The sequence below is a fragment of the Muntiacus reevesi genome, chromosome 6 (genome assembly GCF_963930625.1).
Source record: "Muntiacus reevesi chromosome 6, mMunRee1.1, whole genome shotgun sequence".
NCBI lineage: Eukaryota > Metazoa > Chordata > Mammalia > Artiodactyla > Cervidae > Muntiacus > Muntiacus reevesi.
This window is the reverse complement of record NC_089254.1, coordinates 15,382,738-15,395,899: the sequence shown is the minus strand read 5'-3', so window position 1 is coordinate 15,395,899 and position 13,162 is coordinate 15,382,738. Positions and strand designations below refer to the sequence as shown.

Sequence of the window (13,162 nt, the reverse complement as noted above, 5' to 3'; positions counted from 1 at the left end):
GTACTTTTTATTCATTTTTCTGTTTTTACTGGAAAAGCATAGTTGGAATCATGTAAACTGAATGTATCATGTGACTCCAGCTCTGCTCTATGCTTATGTGTGTGTGTGTTTAAACGATTTGTTTCCCACACTGTGGCAATCACCATCTAGTATTTTTCATTTCTACTTTATCCAAAATTTAAGAAAACCTTTTGGATTACTAAGTAGTATGGCAACAATATCATGATAAGTTCTACAACACTCACTCAACAGCTTTAAGGCTGTTTTCAAAAGTCCTTTGGAGGACTTGTCAAAAATTAATACCCCTCACAGCTGTCCTGTGGGAGGTACCATAAAGTGGAAGTCAAGCCTGATGATTCTCAAGGAACTTAAAGGACACAAAGGAAATTAAAAACATAAAGATGGACAAGGAAAAAAGAAAAATAATATGATCTGTACCTTAATCTGAATGGTTAAAGTTGATACACATGATTCACAATGAAGTAGGCGGCTAGGCACTGATTAAATGAATATTTCCCACACACATGCTACGCTCCTGCCATTTGTGAATTACTGCCTGCGAACATCCTTTGTCTCATATTAACGTATGTGCTTTTTTCATATTGAAGTTGTAACTCTTTGTCATTCATCTGCTGTTTACTTTAGCATGAAATACCTCTCTTCCAGTACTTTTATGGTTTTTCATATTTAAATATTTAACCTATCATGATTTATTTTTCTGTATGTTATAAAGTAGTATTTTTTCCCACATGGTAATAAAACTGCCCCAACATTTCTCTTTGGATTCTATATTTGATTTCCTTAAAGTGTTATCTGACAATCTCTATTTAGAGATCCACTTTAACTGCTATAATTTTACAACAATTACATTTTGCATTCTGGTAGGGATTTTGCATTTTCAGTAGGGAAAGCATTTTCAAATTTTCTTTTTAACTGACATAACTTTTCCACATTACTGTTGAAAATAACTTTTAAAGTAATAAAACAATTCCTTTTACATTTCCATTGGATCTCAATTCATACATTAATTTTGGGCAAATAACTATTTGAAAAATACTGAGTCTTCCCATGTATGAATGACTTCCCATTTATCTCTTTTGTATTTCATATCCTCACTAAGGTCTTAAAGTTTGCATATTTCTTTTAATTCTAGGCATTTTATATTTTTCACCAGATATATACTAACATGCTACTGCTAGTTGTAATATAGTAAGAAATATGTATTTGGTTTCCACCCCTGGTTCCTGAAACAAAGTTTCTGAATTCTTGTATTTCCTGAGGGATGGGGGCACTAGGAGTATCTTTTGTTCAGATGTTTGGTTTCTTCTTTTTTTTTTTTTTCCATTTATTTTTATTCGTTGGAGGCTAATTACTTTACAATATTGTAGTGGTTTTTGCCACACATTGACATGAATCAGCCATGGATTTACATGTGTTCCCCATCCCGATTCCCCCCTCCCGCCTCCCTCTCCATCCCATCACTCTGGGTCTTCCCAGTGCACCAGCCCTGAGCACTTGTCTCATGCATCCAACCTGGGCTGGTGGTCTGTTTCACCCTTGATAAAGTATACTTGTTTCAATGCTGTTCTCTCAGAACATCCCACCCTCGCCTTCTCCCACAGAGTCTAAAAGTCTGTTCAGTACATCTGTGTCTCTTTTTCTGTCTTGCATATAGGGTTATCATTACCATCTTTTTAAATTCCATATATATGCATTAGTATACTGCATTGGTGTTTATCTTTCTGGCTTACTTCACTCTGTATAATGGGCTCCAGTTTCATCCATCTCATTAGAACTGATTCAAATGTATTCTTTTTAATGGCTGAGTAATATTCCATTGTGTATATGTACCACAGCTTCCTTATCCATTCATCTGCTGATGGGCATCTAGGTTGCTTCCATGTCCTGGCTATTATAAACAGTGCTGCAATGAACATTGGGGTGCATGTGTCTCTTTCAGATCTGGTATCCTCGGTGTGTATGCCCAGGAGTGGGACTGCTGGGTCGTATGGCAGTTCTAATTCCAGTTTTTTAAGGAATCTCCACACTGTTCTCCATAGTGGCTGTATTAGTTTGCATTCCTACCAACAGTGTAAGAGGGTTCCCTTTTCTCCACACCCTCTCCAGCATTTATTGCTTGTAGACTTTTGGATAACAGCCATTCTGACTGGCGTGTAATGGTACCTCATTGTGGTTTTGATTTGCATTTCTCTGATAATGAGTGATGTTGAGCATCTTTTCATGTGTTTGTTAGCCATCTGTATGTCTTCTTTGGAGAAATGTCTGTTTACATCTTTGGCCCATTTTTTGATTGGGTCATTTATTTTTCTGGAATTGAGCTGCAGGACTTACTTGTATATTTTTGAGATTAATCCTTTGTCTGTTGCTTCATTTGCTATTATTTTCTCCCAATCTGAGGGCTGTCTTTTCACCTTGTTTATAGTTTTCTTTGTTTTGCAAAAGCTTTTAAGTTTCATTAGGTCCCATTTATTTAGTTTTGCTTTTATTTCCAATATTCTGGGAGGTGGGTCATAGAGGATCCTGCTGTGATTTATGCTGGAGAGTGTTTTGCCTATGTTCTCCTCTAGGAGTTTTATAGTTTCTGGCCTTACATTTAGATCTTTAATCAATTTTGAGTTTATTTTTGTGTATGGTGTTAGAAAGTGTTTTAGTTTCATTCTTTTACAAGTGGTTGGCCAGTTTTCCCAGCACCACTTGTTAAAGAGGTTGTCTTTTTTCCATTGTATATCCTCGCCTCCTTTTTCGAAGATAAGGTGTCCATAGGTTCGTGGATTTATCTCTGGGCTTTCTATTCTGTTCCATTGATCTATATTTCTATCTTTGTGCCAGTACCATACTGTCCTGATGACTGTGGCTTTGTAGTATAGTCTGAAGTCAGGCAGGTTGATTCCTCCAGTTCCATTCTTCTTTCTCAAGATTACTTTGGCTATTCGAGGTTTTTTGTATTTCCATACAAATTGTGAAATTATTTGTTCTAGTTCTGTGAAAAATACCATTGGTAGCTTGATAGGGATTGCATTGAATCTATAGATTGCTTTGGGTAGAACAGCCATTTTGACAATATTGATTCTTCCAATCCATGAACACAGTATGTTTCTCCATCTGTGTGTTTCCTCTTTTATTTCTTTCATCAGTGTTTTATAGTTTTCTATGTATAGGTCTTTTGTTTCTTTAGGTAGATATACTCCTAAGTATTTTATTCTTTTTGTTGCAATGGTGAATGGTATTGTTTCCTTAATTTCTCTTTCTGTTTTTTCATTGTTAGTATATAGGAATGCAAGGGATTTCTTTGTGTTAATTTTATATCCTGCAACTTTACTATATTCATTGATTAGCTCTAGCAATTTTCTGGAAGAGTCTTTAGGGTTTTCTATGTAGAGGATCATGTCATCTGCAAACAGTGAGAGTTTCACTTCTTCTTTTCCTATCTGGATTCCTTTTACTTCTTTTTCTGCTCTGATTGCTGTGGCCAAAACTTCCAACACTATGTTGAATAGTAGTGGTGAGAGTGGGCACCCTTGTCTTGTTCCTGATTTTAGGGGAAATGCTTTCAATTTTTCACCATTGAGGGTGAGAGCAAGCATCTTTTAATTTCATGACTACGGTCCCCATCTGCAATGATTTTAGAACCCAAGAAAATAAACTTTTCCACTATATCCATTTTTTCCCCTCCTATTTGCCATGAAGTGATGGGACCGGACGCCATGATCTTCCTTTTTTGAAAGTTGATTTTTAAGCCAGCTTTTTCACTCTCTTCTTTCACTTTCATCAAGAGGCTCTTTAGTTCCTCTTCACTTTCTGCCATAAGGGTGGTGTCATCTGCATATCTGAGGTTAATGATATTTCCCCTTGCAATCTTGATTCCAGCTTGTGTTTCATCCAGCCCGGCATTTTGCATGATGTACTCTGCATATAAGTTAAATAAGCAGGGTGACAATATAGAGCCTTGTTGTTCTCCTTTCCCAGTGTGGAACCAGTCCATTGTTCCATGTCCAGTTCTAACTGCTGCTTCTTGACATGCATACAGGTTCCACAGGAGGCAGGTAAGGTGACCACAGGCAGGTAGGTATCAGACCTGCCTCCTAAGGTCTGATATTCCCTCTCTTGCAGAATTTTCCACAGTTTGTTGTGATCCACAGAGTCAAAGGCTTTAGTGTAGTCTATGAAGCAGAAGTCGATGTTTTTCTGGAATTCTCTTGCTTTTTCTGTGATCCAGTGCATGTTGGCAGTTTGATCTCTGGTTCCTCTGCCTTTCCTAAATCCAGCTTGAAAATGTGGGAATTCTCGGTTCACATACTATTGAAGCCTAGCTTGAAGAATTTTGAGCATTACTTTGCTAGCATGCGAGATGAGTGCAAGTGTGTGGAAGTTTATTCTTTGGCATTGCCCTGTTCCAGTCCTATGGCCACTGCTGAGTTTTCCAAATTTGTTCATATGTATGGACCTGTTATAGCCTTTGTAATAAGCAAGTAAATGTATTTCCCTGAGTTTTTTGAGCCCTTACAGCAAGTTACTGAACCAGAAGTCAGAGATGTCAGAATCCCTTCTTTATTACTGGTAGGTCAAAAGTACAGATGATGACCTGGAACTCTCAACTGGCATCTGACGAGGGACAGTTTCATGGGGCGGAGTTCTTAATCTGTGGGGTTGGTGCTAACTCCAGGTAGTCAGTGTTGTAACTGAATTGTGGGATGCCTGATTGGTGTCTGGAGAGTTGGAGAATTCAGCGTGGGAAAAACCCCATGCGTTTGGTGTCAGTAATGTTATAAGTAGAAGGAACAGTATTTTACCTTTACTAGTACAGGAGAAAATAATAGATTTTTATGTGTTTATATCTTACACATTTATTATATTCTCAATATTTTTATTGTGAAAAATTATAATCATAATTAACAGAATAACTAATAGGTGTACATAGTCCAGCTCCAAAACTTATTAACAGTTTCTAATCTTACTTCATCTAAACATCCACTTGCTTTTTCTCTTGGAGCATTAACACACATTCTAGACTTCATATTTCATCTATAAGTATTTCAGTACGTATAGCAAGATAATTATTTTTAGACATAACCACAATGCCAAAAAAAATGTAAATTGGGAATAAGTGTATAAATCTTTTCTTGTTAATCAGTAAGTCCACAGATATACAGGAAAGGTGCTTGAAATAAATGAATAAGAATGAATGGTATATTAATTCTACCAGATTAACAAGAAAAAAAGGAATGCATATGTGAATTTTCTCTTGAAATGTCTGCAGTGTTGGTTTTACAGCTCTGATGAAGTATAATTGGTATACAATAAAATCCTCCCATTTTAATATGCAATTCTTTGAGCTTTGTAAATGTATACAGTCATCCAATTATCAGTCTAATTGCATTTTAGAAACTTCTATCATCCAAAAAAATGTCTCTAGGGCTTTTCTACAGTCAACTTTTCTAATACTTTTCAAAAAGGCAACATTTTGCCTTTTTGAAGATGTAAGCTCATACAGCCTTTTGCTTCTGACTTCTTTAACTGGCATGATGTTTTGAGATCCAGCCATGTTGTCATAAATACCATCAGTTCCTTCTTTTTACTGCTGAATAGTATTACACCGTATGGATGTATGAAGTGTTGTTTATCCACTCACCAGTTCATGGATATTTGCTGCTTTCCATGTTCTGAGTTTTATAAATGATGCTGCCATGAACATTGATGTAGATGTCACTGTGTAGACATTATGTTTTATTTCTCATGGACAGATACCAAAGAATAGAATTCCTGAGCTGTATGGTCTGTGTATGTTAACTTCTTCAGAAAATGCCAAACTTCTTTCCAGAGTAGCTGTACCATTTTGTGTTCCTACCAGCGATGTGTAGTTGTTCTGACTGTTTCACATCCTCATCAACACTTGGTATTGCCAGTATTTTCCATTTTATCTATCCTATCATTAGTTTTAATAGTTTAGCAAATTCACTTTAGTTTTCTAAATATACAACAATATCATAAATAGTGATAACATTTCTTTTTCTTACTGCTCTGTCTAGAACCTTTAAACGAGTAGCAAATAACATCAGTAATTACAGACATCTACGACTTAACTTTTATTTTTAACAGAAATACTTTCAGTTTTTTACTGTCAGGATCTCACCACATTTGCAGGTAGTTCCATTAGGAAGTATCCTATTTTAAAATAAGTTTATCACATATAGATACTCAGTTTTTATCAAGTGTTACTCAGCATCGGCTTTGACTTTCTGATGCAATGAACTAACAATACATTTTCTAATGTTGAATCATCCTTACATTTGTGAAATTAAACCCCTAATTATATATTTTTTTGATACGCAACTTGGGCTGCTTCTGCTATACTACTATATTTGATTTACTAAAATTTACATTAATATTTGTAAGTAAATTTAGAATATCATTTCCTAAATTTTGTTCCATAGGATATATCAGTACAAGTTTGGCAAGGTGGGGGGACAAAAACACTAATTCTCAATTTCTTCATAAGTAAAGTGGGGTAAAATATACAAAGCGACACAGAGATAGATGGGTTAAGGTACTATTAGAAGATTAAATAAGAAAATCCCCAGAGTTGCTTAGTCAGTGAATGAGCTAGGATTTCAGTCCAGGACAGTATCAATCATCCTTGAAACCATTATACTCTGTTATGTCTATTATTAAAAGATTATACATATGGCTAAAAGAAAAACATTTTTTTAATAAAAAAAAACATTGTAATTTAATCAAGTTAGAGATATACATTAATTTTTTTTGAATCCTAAAAGGATGGATTCTTCCTTACAATGAACCCTTAGAAAGTAATTCTTCCAATCTGGACAATGAGTTGTTAGCCTACCTGAGTGTGACTGATTGCTATGTGGTTGCCATGGAGAGGTGACTGACGGTCCTTCTCCTTACTGTGCCGACTACTCTGTTTACTGCGTTGTAGTTGCTGCCTCAGTTTGGCAATCTGCTTTGGGGAGAGGGAAAGAGAAGGAAGAAGAGAACAAAAGTGAATACCAAGCTTTAAGCATTTACTTTTTTAAGTTCGGATATTAAAAAATAAAAATTTTATCAAAGATTTCAAGAAGAGATATTTTATTACAGTGACTTATTCTCCAATTTTTAATAGTTGAAACCACTGAAAATAAGAAATATGTGCTACAAATGCTTCACTTATGCAATTTAAATAGTGTTGTCGGTAAATACGTAGACTAAATTTCCCCAGATTATTTCATATTTTACCTCTGTAACACGAGACATCTTCCCTTCTAAGCATTTTTTCTATGGTGTAAAACTAGTATTTCATATGCCTACTGATTAAAGTCAAATCCAATCTCTTAATATATAGGGACCACATTAGTTTCTAAGTTCCCATCTTATATAAACAAAATTGATCTGGTATACTAATTTCTGAACATTAAAAAAAAAAAAATCCCATGGTGTAAATCCTTACGGCATTTAGCATTAGTTACTTGTATTTAACATCTTACTATATATTACTTTTAGTCACAACATTTTTTACTTTCCAGCTTTATTGAGATATAAGTGACATATAACATTGTGTAAGTTAAGGTGTACAACATGTTGATTTGATGCTATTTTATATTGCAAAATGATGCTACTATAGCATAATAGCTCTACCCCATTACATAATTTGAGATTTATTCTCTTAGCAGCTTTGAAGTAATAACACTATTAATAACTATAGTCAAAATTCTATACTTTAGATCCCCAGAACTCATCCATCCTGTAACTGAAAGTGTGCACCCTGTCACTATGCCCCATTTCCTATATCCTTCAGTCCCTAGCAACCACCACTCAACACTCAAGTTTCTCTGAGTTTAGCTTTTCTTCTGTGGTATCACAAAGAAGTGATACCACACAATATTTGTGTTTCTCTGGCTGATTTACTTCACTTAGCATAATGCCCTCAAGGTTCATCTATGAACCTTGTTTACAAAAGGCAGGATTTCCTTCTTCCTCATTGCTGAATATATATGCCACATCTTCTTTATCCACTTAATCACTGACAGACACTCAGCTATAGTGACATACATTTAAAAACAAATATAACTTAGAAGTATTTTCCTAAATGGAATAGTAATACTCCAAGGTTTAAGAGAAAAGTCATTTCTATAATATGGCTTGGAATTCATCAAAACTATTAATATATTTTAGGTGCTATATAATCATCTTAAACTGTGCCAGACCATAAGGAAAGTATACCTGAGCATTTTCAAAGGGAATCATTAGCAATTTGGGGCAAGTTACTTAATATTTTCCTTGTAGATGATGACATGAATCAATTAGTAGGTACTTCTCGAACGCCTACAATGAGCCCAATTTTATGTTACTTACAAGGCAAAGTGCCAGTACAAAGTAAAGTCTGTAAAATATATTGATTTTCTCAAAGAGATGTTAGCAAAATGCTTACCTTGAATAACCATGGCAATAAAAAGCAAAATAGACAGTTGCTATTAAAGCCTATAAATGTTCAAGGGGAAAAGCATGTGGATTGCTGGGAAATTTTATTTTTACCTGTGGTAGAAGAGAAGCAGCATGGAAGAAAATAGAGAACCTAAAAGAAAATCTACATTTTTCCCTTTAAGTAAGATCCTTAGTCTCCTCTAGTGTTTTGAATTTCTTTGTAGCTTTAAGGACATCACATACAATTTCCTTACAAAGATATACAAATGAGATTGTCTATGTTAATATTTGTGTTCCTTGCTCTCTGTTGAAATGACATCATTTTCTTCAAGAGAATATTAATTTTCCTGAGAAGAAGGATCAAAATTAGTTGGTAATCATTATAAATCAAAATTGTACAAGTTATTTAATTAGGACAGGGGTATAAAATAAGTGGTTTCTGAGTAGTTTTAGTGGTGTTTCAAAACTGGCATTTTGAAGAGCTTGTAAAGAAGAACCCATAATGCTTACAGATTAATCAAAGCAGTGTGTACTTTTCATTTTTAAAATAATCTTTAAAAAATAAATAAAAATAATCTGAAAACTGATCAATCCTAATCACTCTCTTTTTAAAGGGCTTTGAGATATCATAATAAACCAGAAGTTTTTGTTCTTTAACATACCACTCTTTAACATAATGATACACATCCTACTTTGCTTGGAATACCAACTTACACTATGCAACCTTATAGTTTCCACATAATACTGTTTATCTCTGGATTATAACATAGTTATGCTTTTGTTTACAAATTAGAGATTACAGTAAAAGGGAAGCCCATCTTACTAGATATATAATCAAAACATTACAACTCTTACTCAGGAAACATGTAGAATGAAAGCAGGGTATAATAAACCTTCCTTTGCTTCAGAATGTAAGAGATTCCTGTGTTTACTTACACGACATTCAGAAGAGTGGCTTACCTATATAACAACCGCAAATATTCTTGCCTTCTATATTTTCACTTAGAATCCTCCTTCTCTTCTCCCTTGGATGCTCAAGAGCCCATGGTTATCCAAAGCCATCTCTTCTCCCTAACCTTAGCACTAGTAGACACAAAGCTATTTCTGGGAGGAAGGGGCCGATGTGTGTTTTAGTCACTCAGTCGTGTCCAACTATTTGCGACCCCATAGATTGTAGCCCGCCAGGCTCTTCTGTCCATGGAATTCTCCAGGCACAAATACTGGAGTGGGTTGCCATTCCCTTCGCCAGGGGATCTTCCCGACCCAGGGGTCGAACCCACGTCTCCTACAATGCAGGCAGATTCTTTACCATCTGAGCTACCAGGGAAGCCCCAGGAAGGGACTGAGGGAGTTGTAATTTCCGCTCTACACTCATACACCCCCTCCTGCCTAAGACACCCTCTCTAGACAATCTCATATTCCAATGTATCACACAAAGCTCTTAGCTCTCACTTCAGTGAACCTACTCACCCTGGTTACTACAGTGAAACTCGCATACAACCTTCCTTTATAAAGGGAATCCTGAGTTATACTAACTGGATTTCTTAAACTACAGATGAATCTTACTTGTGTTTCTAAATATTCATTAGCAATGCTTAAGAAAAAAATTAAGAATGGATCTTGAGGGTATTATACTAAGTGAAATAAGTCAGATGAAGAAAGTTAAAACACTGGATGAGCTCACTTATATACGGAATCTGAAAATAAACACACACAAAAAACAACTCAGAGGACAGCTTGCTGGTTGCCAGGGGCAGAAAACGGGTGAGAGTGGTCAAAGGGTAAAATCGTCCAGTTATAAGATGAGTAAATTTTGGGGTGTGATGGATAGCATAGTGACTATAGTTAATAACACTCTATCGTATATTTGACAGTTGCTATGAGAATAGATCTTAAAAGTTCCTATCCACACATACAAAAATTATAAAATTATGAGGTGATGGATGTGTTTACTAACCTCCTTGTGGTAATCACTTTACAATATATACATATATCAAATTATTATGCTGAATATACCATAAGCTTGTATGATGTTATAAGTCAATTATACCTCAATAAAACTTAAACAAAAAAAAAAGAGGGAAGGTGAGAGAAGCATTCTCTAAACATGAAAGGGATCTTAAGCACATGAGGTCTGACATTTTAAAAAGTCAGGGAATAAGTTCCCTGAGGTCACAAAGAAGAAATAATAATTGTAGAGAGAAGAATCATCATAAATATTCACTAAGAAAGATGGTAACGATAACCCTATATGCAGAAAAAGAGACAGATGTACAGAACAGACTTTTAGACTCTGTGGGAGAAGGTGAGGGTGGGATGTTCTGAGAGAACAGCATTGAAATAAGTACACTATCAAGAGTGAAACAGATCACCAGCCCAGGTGGGATGCATGAGACAAGTGCTCAGGGCTGGTGCACTGGGAAGACCCAGAGGGATGGGATGGAGAGGGAGGCAGGAGTGGGGATCGGGATGGGGAACACATGTAAATCCATGGCTGATTCATTTCAATGTATGGCAAAAACCACTACAATACTGTAAAGTAATTAGCCTTCAACTAATAAAAATAAATGATAGAAAAATAAATAAATTGGATTAAAAAAAAGAAATGACTAAAATATTTGTGGAATTAGATGAAGAAAAATTAAGAGACTGGTCCCACTTAAAAGCTAAGAACTGGGAACACATTTTCCTGTACATTTTTGGAAACCTGGTCATATCACCCTTGTTTATTTGTAATTTTTGTCCCGATAGTTTCTCCCATTATTGTTAACACTTAAAAAAAACAAAAACAAAACCCTAAACTCTAAGCTTCAAAATACCAGTCGAGTATTTTTGCCTCAGGTACTGAAAAGAAGGAAGGGACGGAGGGTAATATTTCTTAGAATGAATTCTATTCCATAGTAGGCAGGGAACTGAGAAATCTTTAACCAGACTAAGTAGATGCAGTAGGAACAGAAGCAAGCTCCTGGAGCTTTTGAAAAAGAAGAAAAAAATGAGATGAGAGACAGATTAACACCAGGAAAATGGCACTCTGCCACTCGTATTTATATCATTATAAGATAAAATATTTTATATTTTGTTCTCATTCATTTTTCAATAAAAACATATGAGATAAATGCTATTATTATCCTCACTTTATAGGTGAGGAAACTGAGGGGCAGGAAGGTTAGTTTGTTGAAAGCCACACAGTCAAGTGGTGAAACAAGTATATGAACTTAAGGAAGTGAAATTCCAGAATTTGCTCTCTTAATCACTATTCTATATTGCCTAAAGAATCAAATTAATAGCTCACAAGCAGAGAAAGAATCTTACAAAAAGTAAGACAGACATATAAATAGGAAAACATACAAATGACGACAGCTGAGCTGTTAAAAGACCAAAAACAATTACTAAAGATATTAATCCAATAAATTTTCCTGAAAATATAGTTTGAGAAGTTATAAATCTCAAGCTGTTATTCCCTTTTATATGAAAAAGAGAATACGTGACAAACTTTAGAGCTTACAAAGATCAATGTCTCAAAAGGAAGGTTCTGCAGTCTAAAAACAAAGTTTACATACTATATCCTTTGACAGTGTTCAAAGGAATTTAAAAAGCAACAGTACCTACTGCAACACTAAAAGTAAAATTTTAAACTTCTTTTTACTTAAATATGAACAAATCATGCTGTTTTCCTTTTTTCTTTCATTTTCCAAAAGATAAATTAGCTAATGAAATAACTGGGGCTTCCATGGTGGCTCAGATGGTAAAGAATCTGCCTGCAATGCAGGAGACCCAGGTTGGATCCCTGGGTCAGGAAAATACTCTGGAGGGAGAAGGGAATGACAACCCACTCCAGTATTCTTGCCTGGAGAATTACATGGACAGAGGAGCCTAGTGGACTATAGTTCGACAAGACTATTCATTCAGTCCTCTGATATCCAAATGCACACACATAGGCATATGTGTGTACAAATATGCATATATAAAGAACACACAGATGTGTAAGCACATACATATGCATGGGGAGCTGTCACCTGCACACACATCACCAGTACACACGCATGCCCACGTGCAGATTCACAGAAACCCCCACCCCAGAACAAAGAAACAGATATTTTCATATACAGATTTATCTCCACAGATATAGCTAGCTTTGGGACACTTTAGTTTTTGATACAGAAATTTATTTACCAATAAGGTATATTTGTCAATAGAGGAATGCTGATAATAATATCAGACTAACATTGAGAAAAAAGTTCATAAAACAACTAGATTGCACAGACACACTGAAACCGTTTTACAGATGAGGAAGCACTTTAAAAAATAAAGTATCTTTCCCAAGGTCAGTTAGTCAGTCAGCTCAGTCGCGTCCGACTCCTTGCAACCCCATGAACAGCAGCACACCAGGCCTCCCTGTCCATCAACAACTCCCAGAGTCCACCCAAACTCATGTCCATTGAGTCGGTGATGCCATCCAACCATCTTATCCCCTGTCATCCCCTTCTCCTCCTGCCCTCAATCTTTCCTAGCATCAGGGTCTTTTCTAATGAGTCAGCTCTTCTCATCAGGTGGCCAAAGTACTGGAGTTTCAGCTTCAACATCAGTCCTTCCAATGAACACCCAGGACTGATCTCCTTTAGGATGGACTGGTTGGATCTCCTTGCAGTCCAAGGGACTCCTCAAGTCTTCTCCAACACCACAGTTCAAAAGCATAAATTCTTCAGCGCTCAACTTTCTTTAT

General features: G+C 35.8%; 1 protein-coding gene across 1 annotated transcript in view; it reads right to left on the bottom strand.

Moving 5' to 3' along the window:
* Nucleotides 1-13,162, bottom strand: part of GLCCI1 (glucocorticoid induced 1) — a 112,622-nt gene that overhangs the window by 22,049 nt on the left and 77,411 nt on the right. The window contains exon 4 of the mRNA XM_065939071.1: nt 6,866-6,982. Coding sequence (XP_065795143.1) covers nt 6,866-6,982 — 117 coding nt within the window. The remainder of the gene's footprint in view (nt 1-6,865; nt 6,983-13,162) is intronic.